The 22,487-nt window shown below is 49.7% G+C and overlaps 1 protein-coding gene and 1 long non-coding RNA gene across 2 annotated transcripts in view; one reads left to right on the top strand and one right to left on the bottom strand.

The window, feature by feature from the left end:
- The window catches only part of Man1a1 (mannosidase alpha class 1A member 1), a 130,822-nt gene extending 121,470 nt beyond the window's left edge, over positions 1-9,352 (bottom strand). Inside the window, exons 1-2 of the mRNA XM_004860186.4 lie at positions 9,199-9,352; positions 7,687-8,280 (exon numbers count right to left, since the gene is read on the bottom strand). Coding sequence (XP_004860243.2) covers positions 7,687-8,280; positions 9,199-9,225 — 621 coding nt within the window. The 5' untranslated portion in view covers positions 9,226-9,352. The remainder of the gene's footprint in view (positions 1-7,686; positions 8,281-9,198) is intronic.
- A 713-nt stretch (positions 9,353-10,065) lies between these two features.
- On the top strand, positions 10,066-22,480 carry LOC110344957 (uncharacterized). Its single transcript, XR_015442599.1, has 2 exons — positions 10,066-10,452; positions 13,965-22,480. It is a non-coding gene; the product is annotated as an uncharacterized LOC110344957 (long non-coding RNA).
- Positions 22,481-22,487: the final 7 nt, after the last annotated feature.

The raw sequence follows: 22,487 nt of genomic DNA, 5'->3' as shown, positions 1-22,487 counted from the left end.
AAGATGTGTGATGTGCACGACTGACTTCCCACGAGGAACATAAGCACTATGTACTGCAAACATGCACTGATAAAAATAAAAATCGAGCGGCCGGGGATTTAGCTCAGTGGTTCTGCCGCCTACCTCGCAAGCACAAGGTCCTGAATTCGATCTCCGGTACCAAAATAAAATAAATAAATAAAAATTGAAAAGAAATAATTCCACTTTGCAAGACTGCCTCTTCTGGCACTACTGAGATTGTTTCTGAAACCCTGACTACTTCTGATCTCCAACTACGGTGTTGACACAGCAGGAGTCACCCAGATGAACCCACACAGAGCAGAGCCCCACCTCCCCGCACCTCCAGAGAGCCTACCACCACCCTCGAGGAGCCCAAGGAAACGCCGGGCCGAGCTGGGGCCGCAGAGGACAGGGGCCAACTCGCTGCTCGGTGAGGCTCCGCCCGCAGAGAGCTGGGCCTCTCAGCCTGCAGCGCAGCCCGCCTGCCTGGAACCCCTGAGAGGCCACTGCCCTCAGCACTCGGCTTCCCTCTCGGACCCTTCCGCTTGGTCAGCACTTCCTGTTCTGCACAACTCACACAGGAAAAGCACGGTCAGCCAGCGTGGAGAGATGGGGACTGAGAGAGGCAGACGGAAGTACCAGGCGCTGGGGTGGCACCTGCGGGATGAACCCAGCAGACGGGTGTCACAGGCGGGGGCTAAGTGGTTTTGGGAAATGCTGAGTCTGGACTCGCTCACTTCCCTTCTGGGAACTCAAGGGGAAATCTTGCTTACAGGAATGGGGAGCAGTGGAAAGCGAGAAAAACTCGCTACGCAAAGGTATTTTTTAATTAGAAAATAGCAAAGGATCTGAATGATATACTCTGCTACCATGAAAGGACACCTTACAAGAAAAGGTGGGTAGGGTGTGGCTCAGGACTACAGGCTGCAGTGCCTGCCCAGCAGGCCTCAGGCCCGAGGTCTGATCTCAGAAAAAGAAAAAAGCTAAAACAAAACAAATGTCTAGGTGTGGCTGTAACTGTGGGCAGGAATGGGCTTTATTACACAGGGGAGAGGAGTGTCCATTCTCTGCGGCAGGACTGTGAGGGCCTGCTTCTGTCTTCCACACCTGTGTACTTCTGAAGCGTTTTTTCCTACGGCAAGTAGCAGTTTATAATGAAGACGATGAAAGACAGATACTCCATTCTCCTACAGACCCGCTTTCTGCCTTGCTGGGACATCTCAGGCACAGCAGTTTCCGCTGGCGGTCTTCAGTGAAGCAGGAGCTCCTGACACCGGGCGCCTCAGGGCCCTGTGCAGGCGCAGCCACTGCCCGGGGCTGTCCTGTCCCCACGCCCACGGCGAGGGTGAAGAAACCCTCTCAGTAGCTCCAGAGCAACTAAGGTCAGGGACCTCAGCTGGGGGACGGCAGACTGGCCCGCTGGTGTGGCCAGGAGGTGGGCTCTCATCTGCGGCCCTCCTGTCACTCAGGATCAAAGGCTCCTGGATTGGAGGACCCACCCGCAGAGGCCCTCGGAGGGAGGACTCGGCAGGAGTGGAGGCTCCGGGGGCAGAGCTGGTGCCCAAGCCCCGTCCCGCGGGGCCATAACCTCGTGCAAGCCGCTTCCCCGCAGCGAGGGTGCTGCTACCACAGCCCCAGGACCGACCGGGCACCCGGATCAGGCCCTGTCCTTCGCCACGCCTTCTCCCGCGCCCGCTCTCACCCTCGCCGCCCACGAGCTCGAGGGCCGGGACCACACGGGACGCGTGAAGAGTGCACACGGAGGTGACGGGGTGCGGCCCAGGGTCGCCTGTGCGGGAGGCCGGGAGGCGGAGCAGAAGTGAAGGGAAAGCCGCAGACAGACCACCGCGGGGGAGGAAGAGCGAGGGAGCCACTCTTGGCACGAACTGGGACTGGCGCAGAGGCTGCAGACTCTGCCCGGCCTACCTCTGCTCCGCGCAGCAGCCGGAGGACGCGCGGCAGAAACCAGCCCGTGGCTCTCAAAGGCTCAATGCCTTCATCTCCTTTGATTTTCTCTCAAGTAGCTCCTGATCACGCGGGTCTCCCTCGGAACTCGTGGGTGGGCAGAGCTGCTCCGATCAGGAGCCCAGCACCCAGGACTGCGCCCGGCAGGGCCTACGCAGCGGGGGTGCTGGCTCCTTCTGCACACCCACGGCCTCGGCCGGGCTGCCACACACAGGTTCCCATGGGAGCAATCTCGGCCAGGCCAGCAGGAAGCCGGTCCTGCCCAGTCCTCCTGACCTGGGGAACTGAAGGAAGCTGCTGCTCCCAGGCGAGGGGCCCTCGGCTGAGGTTCTGGGCCCCGAGCCCCAGGACAGCCAAATTCAACGTGGAACCTGCGCCATGACTGTCAGGTGATCACAGTTCATCAAAACTGTATGATTTTTGCTGTCTAATGTAACTCTCTTCCCACTTCTTACAACCATTCTTCAAAGACAACACAGATTAAGGTTACTTTACTCAACCTTTCCTTCTGAATGATTTCAGTGATGAAGGCGGCAGCTCGACCATGACTACTCTCGAACATGCTGCTCAGGAGCAAGAACATCTGACTTTCAGAAAGGGGCAGATTAAATTCTCTCATGGCCCTTTGGAAGTTCGGGAGCTGAAGAAGCATACATAGCAGGCATAATTTTAAGGACACCCAAGGCTTGTTGGAATTGGCAGGAATCTGAGAAAAGCAGAGCTGAACACAGCACAATAAAAGGACAGCTACCTGGAAAGATCACTTTGACAAATCATAAATCTACTTTTTAAATATCCCAACTTCATGCTACTTCTCACTGCCCTTTGAAACTTCACTACCCTCCTTCCTGACTTAGAAAACAGCACATGAACAGTGCAGTGTTGCCTGATGGCTTTCCAAGGTGACCATAGCAGTAATAACACTGGTCACGCACCCTTCTCAGTGCTTCACAGAGGCGATCACACTGAGCCCAGATCCAGCACAGTGGTACTGTTGTCACCTGCATCTTACACACCAGGAAACTGGAGGTCTGAGAGATTCAGCTGTCACAAACACAGCAAGCGGCAGGGCCCAGGTTCAGACCCAGGTGATCGCGTCCAGGACGAATCCTAACCTCCACCTGCTGCAAACAGCACAGCAGACAGGGAAGGGCGGCCAGAGGCTCTGGATCCACCTAGGTGGAGAGAATGGCCAGATTGGTGTGGTCTTTGAAAAGTATGTCCACTTGGAAAAAGCCAGCACTTCAGGGTAGCTGTCGATCCTGTCACCCATGGTGCAACAGGGGAAGAGCGGGCGTGCGCGCTTTCTTCTGCCACAAGCCTCTCTTTTCTCCCAATGCTCCCTCCCCACTTGTCTTCATGATGTCCAACTGCATGGTTACAGATGCCTCTGCTTCCTGCACAGATCTTTACAAGGAGAAAAGGACATCGTATCAAACTTCCCCTGGGGGCGTTAAAATTAGGAGTCTTCTAAATCATGCTACTAGCGAGACTGCAAACACTTACCCTAGGTGGCTTTGGTATGGGGTCAAATCTATTAACACTGCACACTACACTGCATGTTTTACGTAGTCTGTGGTAGGGTTTGCCAAACAGCAAACATGGGCTGGAGCGGAGGGGTCTCTGGGAGACTGACAGTGAGCAAGGCTCTCTAGGATCCGGGCCTCCATTCTGAAGTCGGCTCTGCCACTAGGTGGTGATGTGAGCTCCAGAACGAACAGTCCTGGCGTCTCAGCTGCACCCACAGTGAACCGTGAACCGAATGAGCGGAGTCAGCTACCTCTACGCTCCTCAGGTGGGTATAACGTCTTGGGACTCTGCGCGTACAATGACTACTTTTAAAAAGCAGAGCTTTAAAGTTACTATTTTTATGGCATATTGTTATTAACAGAAACAATAATCTGCAGAGTTTGTGCTTTTAATCAAAAGGCGGGGCATGGGAGGAAGGGGGAGGACTCGTAGTTCAAGTGCTACAGGGCAAGCCAGGCGCTGGGTAGGAACACTGGGGCAAAGGTCGACCTGCTTCCCCTGCAAAGGGATCTCTTCCCTAAACTACTGAACAGGTGTGTTCCTGACGGTACCCACTTAGAGGGAAGGCTGCATAGCTAATCATCTCGTAGTAACTCCAGAGTCCGCAGGGCCAATCCTATTCTGACCAATCAACTTATCTTCCCCAAACATGCACCTATGTGTGACTGTGAGGGCGAAATTACAAGGCCAAAGGTACGCTCCTGGCTGCACAGTGCTGACACCCACGTCAGCCTTCGCCCCTCCTGCAGGGGTGTAAATATTCCTTCCCTGCCCTCGGACATATGCTTAATGCTCCCTTGAACAAAGGGAACAAAGAACTTGTACCACCTGAGTTACAAAACTGTTATACTAGCTTGTTTCAGAACAGCTCAGTTCAGTAGCTCACCCGAGAAATAGAGATGTGCTGCCTTGAAAGTGCATTTTAATCCCGTTTGTTCTTAACTCTGATTAAGTTCTAAGTCCTCTATCCAACTTCCTTACAGGAATCCTACTTCCCTGACAGGAGGAAGGCAGAATACCCTCTTGGAGAAATTACCAGTAGTTTAAATTAAGCTGAACACAATTAACTACACGTTAACAGCCCCTTTTTGCCTTTGTATAGTACTGCTCCGTAGTCAGGCTTTGCTCTAGTACTGGCAGCGGACGACTTCCTGTCTAAGGCGGAAGAGAGACTTCTGCACTCGCCGGCCACCCTGCCTGCTCAGAGGAGGCCCCTGAAGGGCGTGGGTGCAGGTGTCACGGAGCCATCCGGGGTGGCGGACTGCCAAGACTCCAAGGCATCTCAGTGCCCTGGTCAGGTCTTCAGGTTGGGGATTTTATGACTTTGTAAATAGGATTTTCCACAGAACTCAGTCATGTGACCTTGTATGTGGAACAGAGTTTGATAATAAAAATGTTTTGCTCTGCTTTAACCTGCCACGTGGATCATTCCCACTCTGATCCTTACTACAAGGGTTAATAGCTGATGGTCAGTGTGTATGGCATTGTTTTCAAGGCTAGTGCAAAATAGAATAAAATATATTTAACCATTAGCTATCAATATGCAATTTAAAAAATTATGAGTACACAGATAAATCTAGAACTAAAAAAAGTACAGCGTTCTTCTGAGAAACAGAGAAGATTCTTGCAACTGCACAGCTGCCAGGCCCTGGAGCTTTCGGTGAGGACCCTGGCGGGCAGCCTGTAGGGCCCCACCCCTCCCTCCACGGTGGGGACCCACGGGCAGGTACAGTCTGCCTTCTGCCTCTGGTACTCCTCACAGCTGCTTGGAGTACAGGAAACGGGAAAGTGAAATACTCATCCACCAGATGGGATTAGGCCCCAATCGTACAGGGCAAGGCGGACTCACTATGGAGCCCCCCAAAAGCAAGAAATACATCATCATTTTTGAAGAGGGGTAGGATAGAGGGAAAATGGACTATTTCTCTAAAAAATTCCACAGTAATGTCAATGTTACATTATTCCTACACTGTTTTTTAAAGCTAAGAACCACTAGAATATAAATTCATAAAAATAAATACATAATCCATATGTACTATAAAGTTCAGGGAAATTCCAGAGTAAATGTATTTACAAAGTTTTCACAGGGGTGGGGTAAGGAGAATCTGAATTTTAATTTGAAATGTCACACCCAAGATTTAGCACTCAGCATGCGTACTAGGACTCAGCCTCTGTGAAGGGCAGGAGGCAAGGTCCTGGCGGAAGGAACAGGCGCTCCCCAGGTACACATGTGTTCATAATTTCCTGCAGCACCAGACAGGACTATGTCAGCAACCACAGCCCAAGCTCCCATCATGCCAGACCCACTGCTACCATCTAAGTTTTAAACTGTGAAAGCATCAGTGCACTCAGCTGTAACAAAGAGCCTGAGCGTATGCAAGGAGAACCAGAAAATATGAGACAAGCAAGCACAGCACCTGGCAAGCTCGCTCGGTCCATGGCAGGACCCAGAGCGCCCCTCGCATTCTAAATAAGCAGAGCCAGGGCTTTATCCACAACAGGCCACCTCTTCGACCTCCTCACACCACTCACTGCATCCTTCCAGGGTAGCATGATGCAAGGGAACACGTCTGCCTCAACTAATCTGACCCAGGTCTTCCCACTGGCCTCTGACTACTGAAGCTGATGATGCTGGTTCTGGGGTTCTTGCAACGCAGAATTTTAAGTCCCACCACTTTACGCCAGCCTGGGCAGTTTTGAAAACATCTAGGTGTTCGATGCCAGCGCCGCACTTACACAGAGGCCCCATAAATTCCCTTTACAAGGCAGGTTGCCGCCTTTCGAGCTGGAGGCAGACAGGGAGGATCCAGTAAGGACGGGGACCTGTGCCCTCAACACGCTGTCCTTCGTGTACAGCTCCGTCCAGCACTTCTGCTCTAAACGCCCCTTTACTCAGGCCGCTCAAGACCAGCAGCTTTTTAACATCCGTGTATCTTTCTGTTTAAAATCTCTTCCTCTGCGCCCTGTGATCTGACTGGTGATGAAAGGACGAACTACTCTTCCAAAGTGAGGGAAACAGGCAGAGGCAGAGGGCCGGGTTAATTTCCTCTGGTTTGAATCGTTACATTTCAGTAGCCCGGGGTGGGCGTGGGAGCCATTGGGAAAGAGCAGAGCTTCCCTCCCAGCTCCTCGTTTGGCGCTCTGTTAGGGTTTCAGGGAGAAGGGAAACTGCTGGAGAGAAGTTGCTCAGAAGGGAATGTTTCCCCAGCCCGGGTCCTGTGCCTGAAGGATCTCCCAGAAGCAGGGAGCTGCACTCTCACAGGAAGGCCTGGCCCAGGAGAGAGGAAGGCTCTCTTCCAGGCTGAAGGAACCTAAATCCACCTGAAGCTGCTCAGTGACAGCTTAGCCGAATTCACCCGGTGTCACATTAAAGTCACAACTCCCATGACAATCGCTCTGCCTCCATCCTGCAGCCGCATAAGCTAAATACCTCTACTGCCTCAGATTCCGTCTCTTCTCTGAAAACGGGACTGGGATGCTTCCTTTCTGATACATACACAAGATTAATCTTCAAGGAGACTCTGTATTGTTTTTAAATTGGAAAATAAAAAGAATAAAAAAACCCGATTTCCATTCACAATGTATTTTGGAAAACTGAATCAAGATCTGAGGTGACAGGATCTGATGTGGTGCCTACAGTCTGCTCTGGGCAAGATCCGGGCTGGGAGGTCTACAGAGCCTGGCCAGGCACACGGCGGAGGGGATTGGACAAGTCCCGGCTTCCTGGCTCAAGTCCGGACAGGTCCTGGGTCTCTGGGCCCTCGCATTTTCCTCTTGGAAATGATTTTTAGGACCTCCTTCAGCCCTGAGCTGGTCACGAACTAATCACGTGTTACAAGCTCCAACTGAAAATTACCAGGAAGAAATTACAGAGGACTTGTCAAAGTCCATGTCCTGGGGTGAAGTTTGTCATCGTCGTGCTGCCATGGAGACAGACCTGTTGCATCACGTGGAGCACTGTTTCAGACCCTGCCCGAGAAACGCAAGGGGCGTGGCTGGCTGTTCATTTTCTGTCTTTCTTCTAATCTATCTGTTTTGGGTAAACACTCGTCTGGTCTGCGAGCTGAGAGGGGGCGCCCTCAAGTTTCACCTGTGCGGCTCCCAGGGAGCTCCTCCCGCCCTCCCTCCGGCAGGCCGCGGGCGAGGGCAGGCGCAGGGCCCGACGGCCGACGCAGCGCCGCGCCCACTCACCTCGGCGATCCGGGCCCGCTGCTCGCGCGCCGCGGCGTCGGCCGGCTCGCGGTTGTCCACGCCCACGGGCGGCGCGAAGTGCAGCACCGGCAGCCCGCGCTCCGGCTCCGACTCGCGCCGCTGGTCGCGGGCCACCTCCGCCTTGTCGCGCAGGATGTCCCTCCGGATCTCCTCGGGCGGCTTCTGCAGCGTGTCCTTGGCCTCGCGCAGCGCGCGCTCGTGGTTCTCGCGGATGCGGGCCAGGGGGTCCTGGGCGCGCGGGCCGGGGCCGGGGCCGGGCCCGGGCCGGGGGGCGGCGGGCGGCGCGGCGTGGAACAGCACCCCGCTGAGCAGCTTGGAGGGGTCGGGCAGGAAGAAGATCGCGCCGAAGCACAGCGTGGCGAAGGCGCTGAACACCAGCAGCAGCGCGAACTTCTCGCTCAGGCGGAAGGCGGCGGCGCCCGCGCCCTTCCTGCCGCCCGCGCCCGCGCCCGGCGCCCCTGGCCCGCGCTCCGCTGGGCCCCCGAGCAGCGGCAGCAGCGGCCCCGCGGGCATCGTAGCCGTCAGCGCATGCGGGGCTCCACGGCAGGCGGGGCAGGCGGCCGGGCGCGCAGCCTGCGGGACGGACGGGCGCGGCGGTCGGGCGGGGACCCCGCACCCCCGACGGCCGCGCCGCGCCCGGCCGGGAAGTTCCGCCGGGCTCTGCGGCCCCGGGCTGCCGCGAGCGCCGGGCGCGCCTGCGAGCGAGGCAGCCTGGGCGGTCAGCCCCGAGCCCCGGCGCCCCGCCCGAGGCCCATGTCAGTGGCTCCCGCTCCTCCGCGGCTCCCCCGCTGCTCCGCAGGCGCCGAGCTGCACCGCTGCTGGAGCGCCGAGCTCTACCGCGGCCGGCTCGGGGCGGGGCGGGGCGCCGGAGTGACAGCGCGGCCGGCCAATGCGCGCAGCGCGGGGTCCCGCGGGGGCGGGGCTGGGGCGGAGGGGCGGGGCGGGCAGGCGCTTACGGGAAGCGGGGCGGGGGAGGGGCCGGGCGCGGAGGGCGGGGCCCAGGGACGTCACCTGGACTGGGCTCCGCGGGGTCCCGGGTGCTGGGTCCTGGGTGGCGCAGAAGCGCTCCGGGAGGCTCAGGACCTCGGGTCCCTGGACCCCTGGACCCCTGGCTTTCTAGACCCCTGGACCCCTGGTTCCCCGGCCTCCTGTACCCCTGCATCCCTCGGTCCCTGGACCCCTGGACCCCCGGATTTCCTAGACCCCCGGACCCCTGGATTTCCTAGACTCCTAGACCCCTAGCCTCCTGGACCCCTGGACTCCTGGGCCCCTGGAACCCTGTACCCTGGACCCCTGCATCCCCTGAGCCCCCCGGACGCCCTTGGCCCCTGAAGACAGCGGACCCCTGCCGCCCCTGGATTCCCCACACTCCTCGGTCCCTGAACCCCGAGCTCCCTGGCCCCGCGGGGCCCTGTCCCCCTCCGCGCCCGCTCCCCTCCTGCCCGAAAAGTTGTGCGTCCCCGCCGGCCGCCGACTTTCGGGCGCCCTTACCTCGTGGCAGTTGCTTAGATTTTCCATCGCGAGCGGCTTCAGCTGCCTGCGCCCCGGCCGCGCGCCGAGCCCGAGGAGGAGGCGAAGTCTGGGCCGCTCCTCCGCGGTGACGGCCGGGTCGGGGCGCTCGCCTAGCTCGCAGCCTCGCTCCCGTGGCGCCCGGCGCTCAGGGTGCCATGGAGACGGCGCCGCCCCCGGCCCTCGGGGTGGGCTGGGCGGGGCACCTGTGGCCGGCCGCGCGCGTGTGCGCGCCTGCGTGTGCGCGCGCGCGTGGTGTTGGGGGACAACATGGTTTCCCCAAAAGTGTCCCCGCTCCCCAGTTCCTCCCGCGGCGGCATCAGCGCGGCCGTCTCACCCCAGGGAGACGACCCTGCCTCGGCCTCGAAGTCCGCTCGCAGGACCGCGCCCCTTGGGAAAGCGGGAGGCCCCAGCGCCCACGTGAAAGGAGCCGTCCTGCCCCCACGTCCTCTCTGGTGGAAACGGCGGCTCGCGAGGCCGACTTCGGGACCTGTGTTTGGGTCCCTGCAAGAAATCCTGCGTCCAGGAGAGTGCAGTGCATCCAAGCAGGGCAGCGAACTAGGACTGGCTCAGAAGAAAGCGAACTTCTAAGTGATGGCAAGGTAATCTTCGCCTGGAGTGCGTTTGCGGGCGGGGATCGGGCCAAACGTTAGACTCTCGGGAAATAACGCTGGTTTCCAGTCAGTTCGCGCGAACTCGGGCGCGTGGACGGCGCTCGGGCCTGGAGGACCCCGGGCCTCGGTGGTTACCCGAGAACCCAGCGCCCTGCAGTCGTCGTTTCAAAAGTTGTCCTGGCAATGGGATTACTTCTTGTAGCCACCGAAACATGTAGAGACTTCAATTGTAAGTGAATGTTACTGAGATTTCCAGAAAGGTGGGAGGATCCACCTTCAGGTACCTGCAAAGTGGGGGTGAAGGGCAGTCGTGGGTTAGCCCTAACCCTAAGCCTGGCCGGAATTTAGTCCACCGCTGCCTGCAGTGGCAGAATTCAAACCGAGCACGGGATCTGAGAGTGACCTCCCCAAGGGCCCTAGATTTGATTCATCTATATTCTTTCTAAATATTACGCAGTGCTCCTGTAACTGCAGTTCGCCTTCATGAAGGTTATTTTTAGACCGATCTCTTATTATCTGTATTTTTATAAGTCAGAGGTTTCTTGTGATCGACGCCCGGTGTAATAAATCGCTCCACAAGACCCTGGCTTGGCTGGCTCGCGGTTCACATTCAAGGTACCAGGTGTGTTGCGCGTGACGCTCTGTCCCCGGGGAGGGGAAGCAGCGAGCGGCCCACGCGTGGCAGGCGGAAGCTGGCCCTTGGCCCTGATTTCACCGGCCAAGCAGTTTACATTCTGTTGTTGAAACAAATGTTTTGTACCAGAGGTGAGTGCCGATAAGGGTGACTGGTTCTGGTTTCTCAGGTCCTAAGAGCTGTCTGTCCCAGAGTCCAGACTCCCGCCTCAGCTCCCTGAAGAGACGCGCGCTCCCCCTGAACACCTGGCTGCTTTCTCATCACGTAGTCAGAGGGAAATGGCAATCTTAGTAATTTTGTGGATTTTTTTTCTTCAAATCCTTGCTTTTCTTTTTCTAATTTGGTCAGTACTTCCTCGTGAAGTTCAGTTCCCTTCTACCTTTGGCATGCTGGTTGTAAATTAATTCTTTCTTTTTCCTTTTTTCAGTGCTGTGTCTCTTTCTTTCTTTGACAATTTTTAAATGTTTGTGCTCAAAATAACATCTTTAGAATTGAGTCACTTTAGGAAACCCTGATTGTAGTCCCAGATAACACCCTAAAGTACAAGGAAATCCCCAGTTTATTTGGCTATTTGGATTTCACTGCTTTTTCATTGAACAAAAGGTAGATTGAACTTTTATATTAACATGACTAATGATATAATAATTATGAGCATGATTACAGAGGGAAATTGGCAATATTTTAGTAAAACTGGTAAATCAGTACTTTTGTAAAAGTGTTGTTTTCAAAAGTTAAAGTGCAAAAGCCCTTCTTTTCTGTTAGTCTGTGTTTGCAGTCGGTAGCGATTGCATTCCTCGTGGGGAGTTTGTGCCCATCTGTCACACAGCTTAATTCTCTTTTTGTCTCCTTCCCCGCCCCTCCCTTCCTACTCCCTCCGATTCTTGTTCCCTTCCCGTTTGCAGAAATTGCATTTTTTGCTTTTTTCAATTCTCTTTTTAAAAATCCCTTTCCCTTTCTCTGCCCCTTCATCTCTTGTTCCATTTCCCATTTGAAAAAGATCTATTTCCTATTATCCATCTTTTACTTTGCTTTTTATTTATATTTTGGGTTTCTTGAGTAAGAACAACCATGTGGTATTTAAATTTGTGTGTTTTATTTCACTTAACATTACCATTGTGAAGTAAATGTATTTACCTACAAATGCCTGAAGTTTATCCTTCTTTATGGCAGAGTAGTACTCCACTCTGTAAATACAACATTTTCTTTATCCATTCATCTGTTGATGGACACATAGGCTGTTTCCAAGATTTAGCCACTATGAATTGTGCTGTTATAGACATGGGCGTGTGTGTATCACAGTGGTGACTTTAACTCTTCCTGGATAATACCTAAAAGCTAGGTTGAATGGAATTTCTCGTTTTCAGATTTTTGAGGAATCTCCATACTGATTTCCAGAGTGGTTGTGACATAGGGCACCAAGTAATCCAAATAAGCAAAATAATCCAAACAAGGGAAATATAACCCTCAACCTGCTAGACATTCAAAACACAAGCTCGTGTTCTCTAAAATGGAAGAATGAATTCTACGAACAAAAGAGATTAAGAGTAGGAACAATTTATTGAGGGAGAGACAGCTCCTGACTGAGAGGAGGGAACTCCCAGAAAGTGGGTTGTCCTGGACCCCATTTTCCTGGAGTTTGTGTGGAGCAAAGCCACGAGGTGAGGCAGGTACCAACGTGGGACAAAACTCTAGGCAACGAATAAGATCCAGTGGAAATTCACAAGGTAGGCAGGAGGTGAGACAAAACTGTGGTCACCCAGTAAGAGTACAAGGAAGTGCCCAGGTGATACTGATTAAGTGGGCATCAGCTGGGAAAACAAGTCACATGGCAAGTGTGCACAGAACGAACAAGGAATTTCTGGCAAGGAAATGGCCGAGGGAATTTCTGGTTCCCCTTGCGGTGATTGACGGCTGTTTAGAATATCCATCATTGCCATTCATCTCTAGGGAAAGTAGTACGTGTATTATGTTTTCTTTTTTATAATACAGACTTCAGTGAATGTGTCGCGATTGTCTTTTGTATCGACTCCTTCAGGGCCTGCCCTGTCTAACAGCCTATGTGATAGCTGATTAACTTAGCTATATAACAGTTGTACTAGTTTTCATTCCCACCAACGACATAGGAGTCCTTTTCCCTGATGGCCTCGCAGCATTTGTTATGATTTGATTTCTCGGTGGTAGCCATTCTTTCTGGAGTGAGACGGAAGTTCAGTGGCATTTCAGCTTGCATTTCTCAAATGGCCAGAGATACTGAACATTTTTTTCATGTATTTATTGGCCATAACACATTTCGTAATAGGTAGTTTCTACCAGATAGTAGTTAAAAGTTCATGAGAGAATCTTGAGGATTTTTGTTCTTTGATTTTAAAAAAAAGTAATCTAATGAAAATGAATTTAATCTATTCCACTTTAGATTTCTGATACAAATCTTCCTATAGGAGATATTCTAATTGTCTTTGAATTCCAGGTCAGAATAGGTTTTTGCTTTTATTTTTTAAAAATTAAAACAATATGCATGAAATGCTTTACTGTGATGACAATACTCTTCAAATTTTAATATTTAAATGGGCAAACTTTAAATTTTACCTAAAGCTGAATGGGTGAGTTAACCGAAGTTTTAGAGGAAACGCTGAGTGATACTGGGGCTGCAAGTAGACTCTATGATCCTGTCAGGACCCCAAGGTTTTGCCTTTCCTGAATTTGCTTGGAACCGCTTGAAGGTCAGGGTTATTTTCATCTACTTCCAATCCCCTGGTGGCGGGGCTGCTACAGTCTGAATGTCCCTGTCCTTGTAGGGCTCTGTTGAAGATTTGTTTATATTTTGAATGCTCATTTCATAATTATTAGCAGTCCCAAACTTAAAAACCTTGTGTCTCATAAGTATCTGTGAAAGGCTTTTTGGAAAGTTCAGAGCACCCTTCTCTGTAGACAAAGTTGTGACTGGTGCCTTGGCTCGGTAACCTCTGCAAAGACGGAGACCTGGGGTGTGACCAAAGTCAGGAGAAAAGCTGCTCGTGTTAGTAATCAAAGCAGCATGGAATTAGGAAGTATTTTATTCATCTTGAATGTTGGGGCCTGAGGAGAGGCCTTGTTTTTGAAAGAGGAGACGCGATATTTGTTTCGGAAATATTCTGAAGCAATTTATGGGGTCAGAAAGGTGTGCAAAAGCTCTCAGTTCACCATGCGCATCTCTCTTAGTTTTTCTTGAGGAATATCACTAGTAATTACCCTATGGTATTTTCATTTTGCTTTGATTTGATTAACTGAGGGGCTTAAAGAAAGAGGCACATCAGGAGGTTTTCCTGAGGGCATGGGCTTGAATGACAGAGGATCATCCCCAGGGCTGCTGTCTGAGCTGGCGACCAGGATGAAAGTCAGGGATACTCGTAACTTGTTCCTTTGTCATGTTGCCCTAGCTAGTAGAATAAGTCTTTTAACTCATGTGTCCTGTGCAGTGGGCATTCAAGGAATTTAAGTCCATTTCTTCTCTCCCCTCAAAGGGCAATTACGTCGGGCGTGGTGAGGGAAGTGCTGTGGGATTCTAAAGAGGAAGAGCATGTGTAATACCTAGGGTTTGCATTCCCTGAGAAGAGCGGCCTCGGACAGACGGAACACACCTGAGCTCCTTTTCACCCCTTACCCTGGATCTGGTCCCCTTCCCCTCTGAGGAAGATCTATCTCCCTATTTCCTATTATCTATCTTTCATTTTGATTCTTATTTAAACTTTTCTCTCCATTCTGTCTCATAAAAGATCATATGGTTTTCTGGAAAAACAAAACGAACTCAGAAAGTGAAAAAAATTTGTAATACATTATTCTGGCCTCTTGGAATTTTTTTCATGAAATAAAGTGAAATGAAACCACATGTGTTTGTTCGTATTTTGGAGAAACCGTCTACAACTGGAACATGACAGTGCTTGGCTTCCCACTTCCATTGCAAAACAAATTCACTGCCTCCACTCAGTGTCCGGAGTTCCTCATCATCCTCGGGGCGGAATGTGGCCCCAGCCCCAGGTTTCCGTAAATGCACGAGGATTCACCCATGGCTCTTTGTCCACTGAACTTAGTTTTCGGTGAGAGAAACACAGTGCCTGGAATGCACGGATCCATCTAGAGGCAAGGGCGAGAGGGGAGCTGTGTTCCAACAGCACTTGGACGGATTAAACCGATGGGGCGTGGGGAGAGAGATGCCTGGAACAGTCCACATACGGCTTCTTTAAATGTGCTCAGTTTGAGCTGCTGCATCTGGCTCTTAGATCATAAACATTTTTATTGATTTATTTTGGTGGTGCTGAGTCCAGGGCCCCATGAACGTGAGGCAAGCACCGAGCTACATCTCCAGCTCTTTTTCTGCTTGAGACAGGGTCTTGATAAGTTGTCCAGGCTCACCTCAAACTCGACACCCTCCTGCCTCAGCCACCCTCGTGACAAGGATGATGTGTGTATCCCACCACAGTTAGCTAAAACAATTTTTGAATGTTCACTGAGATCATTAGTTTCCCCAGTTCCTCCGGAATATTAAGTAGGACAGGTGTAATAATTCTACGATTAGGACACTGTGCTATCTTCAACAGTAACGAATAAGAAACAAAAATATCAATGTCTAGGAGTGTCACCCATTTTACATTCTTAACATTAAACTCCACATATATCTTCATGGAGACATTAACCTAAATGTTCTTAAAGTAAGTCGGCATTAGAAAGAATTTAGCCTACTTAAATAATCCTAGAGCTAATTTCTTCTGTTTCATAGGTATTCACAGGGTGGAATAGATTATTATAAGAAGAAAGTTAGGGAATTCACATTGGTATGAAACTTCTCAGTTACTAATGAGCGATACAGAAGGTGCCAGTAAGCACATTTTATTAAGTATCTGGCGTTTCATTGTTCCCCTCTCCTGTTAAAGTGTTTTTGCCATATACTCTGCTGGGAGGAGTGTAAAATGGTACAGCTGCTCTGGAAAGCAGGCCGGCAGTTCCTTAAACAGATAAATATAGTTACCACGTGACCCAGCAACTCTGCTTCTAGGTATACATCCAAGGGGATGAAGTGAGCGTGCGCCAGAAGCCTGTGTACAAACGTTCAGAGCACACGCTTCCCACCGCCCAGTGGTGGCAGCAGTACAAATCTCCCCCGCCTGGTGAGTGGATAGGCAAATGTGGTCTTTCCCTGCAAGAAGAATGATTCAGAAAGAAAGGATTGTGGTCCTGACATGCACTACAGTACCAATGAACCCTGAAAATACTGTTCCAAATTAAAAATGCCAGTCACCAAAGACCACGTGTGGTGTGATCCTACTTGTGAAATGTCTAAAAAGGTCAGGGAGAGAAGGTCGATTGGCAGCGTCTTGGGATGGGATGCCAGGTAGGTCATTGCTAAGGGAGAAGGTTTCTTTCTGGAGCCATGAAAGCCTCCTAAATTGAGGATGTTTGGGGCCGCATGGCTTGTGAATATACTTTTTCAAAACTACTCAATTGTATATTTTAGGTGTTTTGTGATATATGAATAATAGTTCAATAAAACTTATTAAAATGTTTTCCTTTCAGAACTGGTTTATAAGACTACTTGCCAAAAATCTTGGAATATCTTCAGTGAAAAGGGCTATAAAATAAGATGGAGTTCACATAGTATTAAATAGTAAAGTTCAAAAAATCAGTAAAGAATACAAAGTCAGAAACATTTTCAAAATCAGAAAAGAAAGCCACCATTTCTCAGCTTAAGAAATACATATTTTTGGTAAGTACTCAAACCAAAGGAGCGTTTTATCGGTTTTGAATCAGCTCCATGGTGTATCCGCATTCCTGTTCAGTAACACATAGACAAGTAACACATTTATATTTCTGATGTGTGGAAAGTTACTGTTCATGCCACTCACAGCACTGGAGTGACCAAGGTATTTCCAGAAGAACTTCACTTTTTCTTGTAGGCAGCTTTTAAACTTAACTAAAATGATGCATGGGAGAACAAGCTGGGTTACATAGCAGCAGATCTGGTTATAAAACTAGCTGTGACTTCTATGGATCACGCCTCAGTTTCTTCTGCAAAATAATGGAGACTCCTTTCCCCGAAAGGGTTGTTTTGAAGATCAAAGTAGGCATCACATGTGTCCTGGAGGACGTTCTATAACAATAAGGCATTATAATAACTTAATAATTCTTAGCAACTAATTCTTAAGATGAATACCATTTAATATTTGGTAATATGTATCATTGTTATTAAGCACTAGGAGAACATAAGATACAATGCTAGTTGAGAAGATCAACTAGATAAAATTTGTATCTACTGTCCATCTATTTCCAAGACCTTTAATTCAAAGTTAAAATATTTTGAAGAACTGAATACTTTTCTGTTTTAAAAGAAATCATAAGTATTTTGTAGGCTATATATTTATCTGTCTACAAGAACAAGTTACATTCTCCTGAAACTTCTTAGACACTCATATTTTATAAGTACTTTTCTATGCATCAAAAAATCTGTTTTACTTAATAGGAGTGAGCAGGCACATTTATATAGCTATAAATTTGTAACCGAATCTATATCTGACTCTTTTATGTTCACTAAGTTCTATGAAAATAAAAAACATTATCCTGTAAGTCTTCAATAAGTAATACCTTCAATAAATAATAATACTTCAATAATAATAATGCCAATAAATAAGTGTAATAAATAATACTGATAATTTTAATTTTTCTTGCTTTCCTTAGGATTTATGCCCCATTAAACTTACATTCCTTCTCTTTTAAACTGATTTTACTTTTAGCTTTTTATTGTTTTACATCCTTATCATAATTTAGTCAAGCTACAGAAAATTAAGACTTTATGAACCAACGAAAAGAAATTAAAATTCTTATAAAAACTTAAAATTCTTGTAATAACTTTTACATGTCTTTTAAAACACCATAGCTAAAACATAGTTACATGACCGCTGCTTCTGGATTTCCGCCTCCCCCCCCCCCTCGCTTCTTTGTGGTGAGGAAGAACTGCCTGGCCTGTCTGACCTGAAGGCAGGGGGACATGGAAAGCTTCTGCTGAAACTCAATGCTCTCATTTTAAAAATGGTAACGAACAGCAAATGTAAGAGATCGCATCATGATCTCTTTCTAATTAAGCACTCACCTGTTTATTTTAGCCATCTATTCCTTTGCTTTTCTTTGTGGCCAAAATCATTAAAAGTGGTAATTCTACTTTTTAATAAAAATTGGGAGAAATAAAAGTCACCAAGAAAAAAGGAAACCAGTTATTCTTATCTCACAGAAACAATCGCATTTAATATATTTTTACATCTTCCTTGTCATTAACAATATCCACATAAAATCAAAAATACTTGAACAGATACATGTAAAACAGCTAAATATTCAGGTACAATTTCTTTTTCAATCAATAGCATAGGCAATAATCTGAAGCCCAGGACAGCGCTCTTCTTTTGCCATGCCTAGTCTGCTTCCTTACGTTCAGATGTCCGAACTTTGTTCGGTTGACTACAAAGATGTAGCTGCTCTTCATTCTTTGTTATAATTTGCTTTCTCCTTTGCTTGGAAGTTTTTCGATTAAAAATGTTTGTTCTTGTTTTGTTTTGTGTTGCCCTTTCACATGCTGCATCCAGTTAGAAGAAACTGGCTCATTAATTCTTCCCATCTCTCAAAATAGATTTACTGTTGTTAATTTCTCCCTTCAACGTTTCTGTTTTTTCCAAAAGATAAAGATTTAATTGTGGGCCCTGCTCTCTGGGACCCTTACAGGACATTTCCGCTAACCACCATTAAGCAAAAATTGAGTTCTGTGTCATTTCACTTGTGCTGTTATTACCTGCAGCAAAGAAAGGACTTGGGAATCTGAAATGCAAAGATAAAATTCTCCGCAGCAGTTTTCAAGCCTAGTCCACAAGAAACTGAGCTATGGGAACAATGAGTTGAAATTAGGCTGCAAAACAAACAGGACACATTAATTTCTACTTTTCCTCATTTTCTTCGCCGAGTGCAGGATAATACCTATTTTTGGAAGGAATGTCTCCCACCTGTGAGTGTGCATCTCAAGGACGTTTCGGCCTCAGCATCATTTCTAGTTCCTGAAGTTATCTCAACATTTTTCTTTAAAAAAAAAAAAAATCAGTTTTTTTTACCGCCCTGATGGCCCCGCAACCTTCTTAGTTTCTGTGGTTCATGATTTCAAAAAATACCTTGCCAATTTCAAAAAGTACCCTGCCAATTTTAAATAAAAGGCTGGCCGACGTCTCCTTTTCGTGTCTGCCTTTTCGCCCCATCTTGCTGGCAGAGCCTCCATGCCCCGGGAACATCGCCTGGGCCTTTTCCAGCATCGACACCCTTGGCAGCCAGGGTTTAGTGGGAAAAGTGCGATGCGTGGGCTGTCTCACCCCGAGAGGCCTGGCCCTGCCCAGGCGGCTCCGCCCGCCCGCCCGCTCCCTGGTCGTCCGAGTCAGAGTCCCAGTTCGCAGCCCATGCAATCCTCCTCTACCTCCTCTCTCTACTCCAGTGCCTTCCTGCTGGGGCAGGTTTGGCCCCTGCGCCCTGGGGACATTTGGCAATGGAGACAGCGGTGCCCGGTGGGCGAGAGCGCTGCTGACACCTGGGGGTGCAGGCTGGGAGCTGCTCCGTGTCCCCCAGCCCAGCGTGGTGACCCCAGCATGGCCATCAGGACCGCAGTGTCGGCCGTGGGGTTCGGAAATGCTCCTGCAGCGGCCCAGCTCAGCACGTGCCTTCCCCGCTTTGCAGCAGCCTCAAGCTCAAGCTCGTGTCTGCAGCCGGCCCGCAGGGGGTACGGTGGGCCGGGCCCTTCCCGCTTCAGGCCAGCGCCACCCCGTGCTCGGACTCCAGAGCCGCCCGAGCCTCCTGAGGAAGCAGTTGCTCGCTTTCTCCTGGGTGTGTCCGGTCTGGCCTTCCATACTCTTCCTTTGGATTCCAAACGTCATAGACTTCAGTGCAAGCAAAACAGAACAAACCCTCCGGGCCTCCAGGCACTGCACGGTCTCGCTGCAGATGAGCTGCTCCAGGTACTTGCTGGCGCTGCCAGCCGTCTACAGTTCCCCACCCGTCACTCTGCTCACCCCTCAGTGGCCGGGCTTTGGCCATCGCTCCATGGAAGCAGCTCTACTGCAAGTCACCAGCCCTCCACCTGGCACATTCCTGAGATAATTTTTACTCTTAACTTGACTCCCCCTCCCTGCACCCTTCACTTCCTGTTTCCCAAAAGTCTTCCCTTGATGTCTGTGCCTGAGCAGCTCTTGGTTTTCAGCACATCTGGTCAGTTCCCTTGTGTTTCATAGATTCACCCTCTTCCTGGCCCTTAAATGTCAACACTTCCTAGGCCCAGTCCCGCAATGTCCCATCTTCTCAGTTTTCAAATTGTCCTAACCGATGTTATTCACGCTCATTGTGCCACTTAGCACCCATATGCCAGGTGCTTTCAAATTAATACGAGTGGCCCAGATCTCTCAGAGCTTCAGGACTAAATATCTAGTTAACTTCCTCCCTCCCTCCCTCTCTCTATCTCTCTTTCCTTTCTTTCTTCCTTCCTTCCTTCCTTCCTTCCTTTCTTCTTTCTGTCTGTCTTTCCTGTCTCTTTCTTTCCTTCTTCTGGCGTGTTTCAGAACTACTCGGTCTGTCCTTAGCTCTACTCGACATCTACCTCTTCCCTTAGGCTGTCTCTCTTTCAGCATTGCCCTTCCACTCTGCGGAGACCCCTCAGTCCCAGGGAAGGACAGTCTTTAGCGTTCTCCTACTGAATCGAGCCGAACTCAGCCCTCCTTTTCTCCTGTGCTGTGGTCAGAACTCAGGCTTTTCTTTTTGCTTCTCTGCCTCTCGAGCAAGTGAGTCAAAGGCCCGGAGGCACTCAGCATTCCTCCCACTCTGCATGGTGGTCCCTGCAGGGTTCTGGTGTTGGGCTGGACCTGTCCCGGAGCGATGTTCGTGCCACCACCTGTCCTAGTCAAGTCTGATTTTCATACCAAGCTGTTAGATAGATATCAAAACGTGGTCACCCAAAAATGGATTAATTAGGAATGTATTCATTGCATATTACAAACTTGTACTAATAAATAATGAAAATGAATAATTGGATTAATGAGTGTTGAAAGTCTAGTTTTGGTTTTGTAAGAAATGAATGAATTAATCTGTTAGCTGAATGTCTAAAAGATTCTAAGGTTTAGTCTATACTGTGATGAATAAAGAAATTTAGGTATTTGTATTTAAAGATTTTAAATGCCACTGAAAGTACTAATTCCTGTCCACAGTCACTAAATTGTTTGAATCCCACTGCAGCAAAATTGCTTCCCGGTGCTTCGTCCCTGTTGGGCCCTTGGGTCCAGGTTGACAAAGACCAGCATTACCTTTTGATCACGGCCCACATTATCTTCCCCCAATGTTAAAGAAGTTTCTTAGGAGCTTTGGAGCTGCCTAGTTCCAAATTCTTTTACTTATGATGCTCTTCACTGCAAATAAGAGAAAGAAAAACAGTGAGAAAGAGAAGAGACGAGAGAGAGAGAGAGAGGAGGGAGAGAGAGAGGAAGGAGCAGGAGGAAGGAATTTATCAGATGGACCCCTAGGCTCAGTGACAGCGTGTGTCTGCTGGCTGGTGGAGAGAGGTGACCTTGCTCCGAGGGAACCAGGGTAATGCACAGACTGCTGCCCAGAGCTAGAAACCAGAAGCCCCTGGAGCACCACGTGTAAAGTCAAGTCCAGGAGAAGAAGGCTTAGACATGAAGACCCCAGGACGTTACCAATTTCCCTCTGCAGGAATTTGGAAGACATATATGGAAGTGGAACAATAGGGAATATGACCAAGGGCAGAGAAATGTCGTTTTAGTTGGACTGCATTTATTGATTCAAGTTTACTTACCAGAGATTTCTGATGTAGTAAGAAGGCGGGAAGCTGGGCGGCTTAACACTCACCTGGATTTACAGAGGAACTTAGATGTCAGAGATGTTTCCAGACAACACAGAAAAAATGATTCGGATGATCAGGAGGTTGGAATGCCAAGTTTGATTTCATACAGACACCTTGCCACTCGTGGGATAAATACGTGGCTCAAGCAGGCCCAGGAGATGTCCTGCTCACTGCTGTCTTAGCCTGTTTTCTGTTGCTATAACTGAGTACCTGAGGCTGAGTAACTGATCAGGAGTAAAGGTTTATTCAGCTTGTGGTTTTGCAGGAAGTTCTAGAGCAGGTGCTGCATCTGCTGAGGTTCCTGCTGGACTCTGCAGAGACCCAAGGCGATGTAGGTGTCATGTGAGCCCACAGTGTCCTCACTCAGGCCTGCATTCTGCTCTCTATAAAGCCACAGCCACACCAAATTAGGGCCTCTCTGTAACTGCATTCAACTTTAATCACCTCCCTAAAGTCCCGCCTGCAAATAGCCACAGTCAGATTAAGTTTCCACCTTATGAATACCAAAAATGGGGCTTAAATTCCAGCCAGAGTTGAGCTGGGTCCAGTCAAGCCATCACGCCAGGCCTCTGAGGGAGGCACTGCAGCCAAGCCTGGCATATTCTGGGAGGGGAGGCTGAAGGGGGGGGGCTGAAACAGAATAAGGTTTCCTGACCTCAGTGGGAGCATGGAGTCCCCAGGGAGGCAGAAGCCAATGGCTCATGTCCCATGAAGGAGCGGTGGGCCTGGTCATGGGCAGGGAGTGAAAGGGGCTGACCACAGGGACCCCACCAGTGACGATCCTCACAGGGTCCTGGGAGGCAAGTAGAAGAATCAGGTACATTTGATTTCTCCATCCCCAAACAGTTCTGGTGAACACTGTTCTTTTCTCCACATAGTACAGTATATTTGGTTTATTAGTGATGGCCAAGTCTTAAAATTATCCTCTGGGCCTCAGAAGATAAGTTACAGTGAAACCAGAGGAGAAGGGATGCTAGCTTGGTGACTGCAGACGGGCGACTGGCTAGAGGAGATTTGGTGTCCCCTCAAGTCATGCATGGATTCTTTCAGGAGAAGCGTCCTTCTAGGAAGTGTAATTTTGAGAAGAGGCAGAGGAATGAATGCTGGATTGCCAAAGGTGTGG

The sequence above is a fragment of the Heterocephalus glaber genome, unplaced genomic scaffold, assembly GCF_053883595.1.
Source record: "Heterocephalus glaber isolate CG9 unplaced genomic scaffold, H.glaber_assembly_v1.0 deba00001550, whole genome shotgun sequence".
Lineage (NCBI taxonomy): Eukaryota > Metazoa > Chordata > Mammalia > Rodentia > Bathyergidae > Heterocephalus > Heterocephalus glaber.
This window is presented reverse-complemented; position numbering and strand designations above follow the sequence as displayed.